Source organism: Argiope bruennichi, chromosome 11, assembly GCF_947563725.1.
Source record: "Argiope bruennichi chromosome 11, qqArgBrue1.1, whole genome shotgun sequence".
Taxonomy (NCBI): domain Eukaryota; kingdom Metazoa; phylum Arthropoda; class Arachnida; order Araneae; family Araneidae; genus Argiope; species Argiope bruennichi.
The window spans coordinates 40,347,467-40,355,379 of NC_079161.1; the positions used below are offsets into that span (position 1 = coordinate 40,347,467).

At 31.8% G+C, this 7,913-nt stretch overlaps 1 protein-coding gene across 1 annotated transcript in view; it reads left to right on the forward strand.

Annotated features, from left to right (window-relative positions):
* Positions 1-3,132, forward strand: part of LOC129956521 (hepatic leukemia factor-like) — a 29,671-nt gene extending 26,539 nt beyond the window's left edge. Inside the window, exon 2 of the mRNA XM_056068443.1 lies at positions 2,828-3,132. Within this exon, the coding sequence (XP_055924418.1) occupies positions 2,828-3,132 (305 nt within the window). The remainder of the gene's footprint in view (positions 1-2,827) is intronic.
* The last annotated feature ends 4,781 nt before the right edge of the window (positions 3,133-7,913 follow it).

The following is a 7,913-nucleotide window of genomic DNA, read 5'->3' on the forward strand; positions in this document are numbered from 1 at the left end:
TCGCGCGTCACAGCCCTTTTTACGGGGCAGACTTCATTTATGCATTTCATTCACTCAGTCACAGATCGTAATTTAGACATGAATTATAGAACGATCACTTCTGAACCAGTACCCCCAGTGGCATTACTCTCAACCACGACAGCTTTATACGTGCGTCAATCAGCACACACACGGAGAGTTTTCGGCCGGCGGGGTTCGAACTCACAACCTAAGGGGATGCACGTCCAACGCCCTACCAATCATGTTATATATATAAGAAGGCTTTACCAACCAGGCTACACACACACACACACACACACACACACACACACACACACACACACACACACACACACACACACACACACACACACACACACACACACACACACACACACACACACACACACACACACACACACACACACACACACACACACACACACACACACACACACACACACACACACACACACACACACACACACACACACACACACACATGTTTTTATATATTTTCAATAATAATTTTTTAATGGACAAGAAATTAAGGATAAATTATATTTTTGTTGAAGCAACTTCTATCTAAATGTACCTCAGAAAAAAATCAGAGTATATTTTGGCCATTAAATTATATTTCTTGGAAAGTCCTATGTATACCATTCTAGGAACAAGCCAGGAAGATCAGAACTAATTTCAACATTTTTGATAGTGTGTCCCTGAGATTTGCCGATAGTAAACTCATACTAGTCAAAGGATTGGGAATGCTTCGATTATGGCCTTTCCATCCTGCCTACGAAACATATATATATATATATATATATATATATATATATATATATATATATATATATATATATATATATATATATATATATATATATATATATATATATATATATATATATATATATATATATATATATATATATTAATAATAGAATACAGAGTTTGAACTTCGGTATGGTCTGGTTTTGAACAATTGGAGACAAATATTTGCTTAGATTATTGTTTTTTCGATGTCGAAACCTGCATTCGTCTTCAACAGTTTCCATCCAGCGCTGTTTGACAACGGATTGTAAAACCCCCTGCGCTTTTGCGCATGCGTTAGGATGGATTTAATTCGACAAAATAGGGGTGAGAGGGAAGATGAAAGGAGGTGATATTTACACTTAACAATGAAGACACGCGGTTTTATGAGACATAAACATAACAGATAATTAGTAAGGAAAAAGGACTGCACAGGTAATGCAAAGTAAAATATTTCAGAGCAATTTTTATTTAATGTAAGGGGCATTAATATTAAATTATGAAGAATAAATAAAAAATTTCTGTTCTTAAAATTTGTTAATTACTTTTTTTACAAAATAATGATGTTCTTTTTTTATATTAAATTGTTTCTTTTTTTTACATGTTTATTAAATTTTTTCGGCAATATTTTAATTCCCTGTTTTCTGCTTCTTGGTCACAATATTTAATGATATTATGTAAAATTTTCTTCGTACCACACCTGAAAGCTTTTTTACCGCTTGAACTAGCCATATCAATACGAAATTTTAAGTTAAAATAAAATGCGGTCAGAAATAACACAAAACTCACATACACATGGAAAAGAAATTGAACTAAAAAGTATCTAATGAGGGAAATCCAAGGTCAAAGGTGAATATCGGAAATTCGCTCATCGTTCCGCTTCTCACCTCTTAATGAGATGGAATCATCGAAATGTGGTCGATTCAGAATGCATTGACAAACTTTAGATACGAATGCTTGACTCTTCTTCTCAGTGATATTTTGATGACGTTTCATTCAGTAGGGACAACTCGAGAATTTTGTCCTTTCCTGTCATTAGACTCATAGAATCGAAGGTAATTTTTTGTTTATTTTATTTCACCACGGTGGGTAGGTTCTAACGACATCAAAGTTATTCACCAAAAGTCCCGTAAAGTGTTCCTGTAAATAAAAAAGTCTTGTAAAATATTGTAAGAAAAAATGTGCAATATTTTTTACTTTCTCATATGCAAAGAATACAAGTAGGAAGTATGATAGCCATAAAGAAAAATTATATTCCGAAATTTTGATCATTTTTCGTATTCTTTTGTCTGTGAATAGGACATATCATTTTATCAAAATTTGAATTAAATACCCCTAAAGAAAATCTGTCCATTCATATACACTTAAGCACGATAATTAAAAAACTTGGGGGGGGGGGGGGGTTATATAGATGAAACTTTATTCACAGATGTATCTTCAAAGCTATTTATATTGTTATTTTAATTAGTGTATAAAATTTTGTACAAAATTGTCATAGGGGTCGGCAAATTGATCGCTTGTGTATAAAATCGATAACTTAAAAGCGTAATGACTCAAATAAGTAAAATTTGATATGCGTTCCAATAGCTAAAATTGTAACTATGCATCAAATTTTATATCCAATCTGTAGATACAAAATACAAATTCAATTTTTTTTTATATATTATGGAGTGCAAAAGTTACCATATTACGTCGCTATACGCAGAAGGCGAGAAGCTGGGACACTTATTCTTCAGGATTGCTAGCAAAGATTTTACACAGAATACTCCAATTATATGTTTAGGAAACATAGAGGATGATAAAAAGAAAACAGAAAAGAAGGTCTTGATTGTCTAAATTTAAGAGAAAATCGACGGGATAGTATTCTCTCTAGTTTTTATTTCCTTTTACGATGATGTTGACGATCTATTGATTTGGAAATCATTCTCAAAAGGCATGCAAGGTGGTCATAAACTGCTACAAGAAAAATTCTGTATTCTGTTATTTAAATAAAGTGTTAGTGTTACTGAATGTCTTCAACAGTATTTTTGTTTTCCAGCTTCCCCAGTCATCTCGAGAGCTCTGGCATCCACTCTTCCACGACGACCCCGCAGCGAGAAGCGTCCCATCCCAGACGACCAGAAGGACGATAAATATTTCGAACGTCGAAAGCGCAACAACTTGGCTGCCAAAAAGTCACGAGACGCCAGAAAAGCAAGGGAGGACGAAATAGCCCTGAGGGCCTGCTTCCTGGAGAAAGAGAATGCAGTGCTTAGGGCACAGGTCAACACCTTGAGGGAGGAGGCTCACTCCCTGAGGCAGATGCTCATACACAAGCGACATGGAGAATGGACAAAGACGTAGTAACAGTCATTAGTAGAATAATATAGAATCATTTTGTTGGTAGTTCTATGAGAGGACCAAAGGAACGAAATGCTGGGGATCAGAGCACAGATCAAACTTTGAAAAAGGAATCTTCTTCTCAAAGTGTTGACCTAGAATGACTCATAGCTCTGAAGACCTATAGAATGACGACTCACAGCCTTATTGACCTACAGATTGCGCCTGATCTATAGGATGGTTCATAGTCCTGTTACCCTATAGAATAGCCCAGACCTATAGAGTGACTCATAGCCATGTTGACCTTTAGAATGGCTCAATTCTCATGCACAAAAGAGACGAATAAGGAGAAAACACTTAGTATCACTCATTAGGTGGACAATGTAGATAAATTTGTTTGTTAAAAGGACCAAAGGCTTTGAGAAAGCTAAAATTTGCAATGTCTTTTTTATTTCAATAAAAGATGTATATATGAATCTGTCATAATAACGATACAGAGCGATTTTGTCTGTAGAGGAACACATCAGAGTAGGGTCATATTTTGACAGAGATGGAAAAACCATCTGTAACAAAATTATCTATAATTAATATTTAATCCTCTATGCCGAATTTATAGATTGAGATATTGCATTTCTTTTTTATATATGAAGAAGGACTTCTGTTGAATTTCAAAACTGATTGAGCTGAATCAATTGGTACAATCAGAAGATATGAACTATAGTCATAGATACGGATTCATGCATTTGAACTAGACTATGTTTTAATATGATTGATCTATGGATTCCTCTATGATTCTTCTGTAAAAATGATATAAAATACAGAAAAAAAAAATCTGAGAAATTCTTCATAGAATTTTTAATATTTCAGATAGAATATTGGCTTTACAGTTTTCACAATAAGTGCAAACAAAAACATAAAACGCAGACAATTTTTTCGGTGAACTGAAATTCGATTATCTATGTGAAATTTTTTGTTTAACTTAAAATGATTTAGTTTCTTCTGAAGTTCTTTATGCCCAAATTTTATTTATTATAAAGTTTCAAGTTAATTGATGTTTATTTGGAATTATGATGCGGGAATTTTTGTGTTTTATATCTTGTGACGCCATCTTTGATCGATTTTCAATAACAGTTTGCCAGATAATGTCACAGTCACATGGCAATTGCAACTGTCCAAAATTTAATTGTCATCGAATATTCGACATGTATTTCATGAACATATATTGACCCCCTTCCAAAAGTTTTCATCAACAATAAGTGTTGTGTGCCAGTTAATTCATAGTTTTAGAATACAATGGCTCTACAAGAAAAAGATTGATTATTGTAAATGATTCAAATAAATTTTACACATATCAGTATCAAGAGATGTAAAATGAATAATGTTTACGTTTATGAGAATTATTAAAAAAAATTTTGAATAAAAATTTGATAAATAATTTTCAGTTATTCAAAAAAAAAATGGAATTTTTGTACCATGCTGTAGGACCGACTTAAAAATAAATAATTCAATGAAATTAAAAAATTAAATTGTTGGAGGGTGAATTCCCATCAAATGATGTAATTCTGATAATCTTGTGGTAATACAAATTGGCAGGCTTTTGGCGAATTTTGGGATACTTGGCACGATTTTAATGAGCCTTTCAAGTAACCAGATCCTGATGTTATCATTCTGTATTAGATAAACGCAATTTTCAGCCATATAATTTTTTTAAAATCTGAAGAATCCTTTTCTTTTCAATGTTATTTAAATATTTATAAAGGTATCCGTAATATTAATATTTCTTAATATAAAACGTTTCATTTGTTTTTAAATTTAAAATATAAAATTTGTTTGATAATTACATTCTGTTTTAGTTTTAATTCATTACAAAATATAAAAATGTTTGGAAATATGCCATGTATGTAACTTTAACAACTAATATTTAAGCTAATATTTCTTAAGTTATCATAAATTTATTAGTTTCTAATATTATAATTTCGAAAGTTTGTCATTTTTTTTTTTTTGCTGTTTTTGTAAAATTAAACCTTTTTTTTATTTAAAAAATAGATAAAAAAAATAATAACTTTGCAAAAAAAAAAAAAAAAAAAAAATTTGCTTTTTTTTCCATTTAGAGCTTTTGCATTTGCATTTTTTTCCATTTTCGTCGATATTTATCGATATTATGCTAAAATAATGATGTCATAATTCTGCCTGTGTTATGATTTCGCTTTAATAATTTTTTAAATAAAATTTTTTTTAAGCATTTTGTCGATATTTATATTTTGAACATACATTGAACATAGCAGTATACTCATAACATAGTATATATGACATGAATATCGCTTGACAGGATGTTACAAAAATTTAGTTACACACATTAAAGAGGCGAGATTCATAGAAACAAGTCATTTTTACTTCCTCGTATACAAAATATAGAAAAAAGATTGTTACTATCAAAAAATTCGAACTCAAAACTTTGGCCTCTCTTTTAGACCTGTCTGACGAAAAACATAGTTTTGGAATTATGCATGTTTGTCTGGGAATCCAATAATTCTAAAACGTTTTGAGCTGGATGGATGAAATTTGTTGTATGGTCTATACACTAAATTTTAAATGTCTATTCAGAAGAAATCTGACTATCGAATTCAAGTGAATATGATGACTACAAAATATAAAGAGCTGATAAATAAAATTAAGAACACATGTTTTGCATCTAAAATGTAAATACGCACCAAATTTCAACCAAATCTGACAAGTGGTTGACTATCTGTTGGTCTGTCCTTTCACACACATGTAAACAATAACTAAAAAAAAGCAATGACTTGAAAAAAAATCAAATTTTACATACGATCTTGTAGCTACAATTGAAATTCTATGTCAAAATCCAACAAAACAAGTAATATATATATATAAAAAAAATAATAAGTCAATTTCTACTTAGGTCAAAAAATTTTTTTCATTTTAGTTACTTTTTATTCAATAATTACAATTAATATAAATATGTATATACATATGACAGAATTACAATATTAAGTGGTAAAATAGAGTTTGGCGACATGGCGACGGATTTGGTGACTTTGGCGACCAAATAGAAATTACTGGACAAATTTAATTAATTAATTAATATTTGAAAAAACTGTATTAACATCAAATGTCATTCACTACAAATTAAAAAAAAATTTTGAACTTGAGTGGATGAATAAAACGTATTTTATTAACGATTGAAAATTTGAACAAGATATACATAGAGAGAGTATGAGCTAATAGTAGGAATTGAAAGAAAAAAAATGTCCAAAATGTATATTCGGTTTTTTGCTAATTGTGCACTAACCGCATATCGGCGATTGACCGTCAAAGATTGCCAGCAGCCTTCAGAAAAATGTTAGATGCCAAAAAGTGTCAAATTCGATTTTTCGTAACTATTGCTAATCAATACCCAGCAACTAATTCACTAATACCGTTTTCTTTATTATGCTACGGAACCCATAATCCTTATCTGTGGAAATTTGTAATTAAAATCTGAGCATTCGTAGTATAGTGTTCATCTCTTTGCCCAAGGTCTGCAATTTTATGCATTGGAAAAAGGATAAAATCTTTATTAGAGTGATAAAACCTTTAATATGTGAGAAAGTTTTAGAGACACCACACCCGCTGGTTTATTTATTTAGTTTTTGACTGTCTGTTTTTATCAGTAATTTATACAGGTTTTATAGTAATTTAGCTGTTAAAAACATGAATCAATATTTAATGCTTGAAATATCTTTAATTTGCATTTATCAGCCCTACTTCGCTTTAAAGTTTATATATTTTGCTTTCTCACACTGATGGGTTCGGATAATTCGTGTAAATTTTTAGTAAAAACAATGTACTGCAATCAGCAACAGCAATAAAAAAATTGTTTATAAATTAAAAATATGGTGATTCCTCAAAATAGGCACATCTTTATTTATTTATTTATTTTACTTCCGGTGTGATTTCTGACTTGTATTAGTTCGAAAAAAATCGTTCATCGTAGTATGTTTTTCTCTTCATAAATAGATGATATTAAAAAAAAAAAAATAGTTTTATCCTTAAAATATTCCAAGATTTATTCCAAATGTTATAATAAAATCGGTCAACGGACTCCATTTTGTCTGTTTATGTATATTTGACAATTTGAAAGTGAAATAAGCATTAACAAAGTTATTCGCCCTTCTCCATTTTTAAGAGAAATCTCAAAAACACTATTTCATTGAACATCCTCCAAAGTACACAAAAACGAAAGAGTCTCCAGTCATTGAAGCTATTTCAGCAACAACTATTTCATTTGAAAGCTCATTATACCTCCTAAATGTGCCATCAATGCACGACCGTCCCCCCACAACCTTCCGTTTTCGAGAGACATGTCACAGAACAAATCTTCATCTTCAACCGCAGGACCGTTTCGCTATTTAGATTGTAGCGGATTGAATTGCGCGAGGATAGAACCTGGGACCTTGTGATTCGTAGCCCAGTAACATGACCACGATACAAAAGCAATTGCTCGGGTAGCGTACTTCTTAACTGGCTTGTAAGCTATTCACCACAGACTCTCCCTCCAGTGAGTCGGAGGTGAGACGAACGATATGGCAGTTGATTGGTGATGTATTAGCTGTTGATTTTAATGCGCCTGTACCTACTTGAGTAGCGTCAAGCGTTATGGCGAGCGTGTGTGGTGAGTGATTGATTGCTGTTGCGCCAAGTGAGTCTGACGACTTTTGTGTTGCTTCGTCAAGTGAATCTAACAACTTTGGCTTGCTGTGAGTAGATGGCGCCACAACAACTGTGCAAAGGTTGAAGGTTCATCG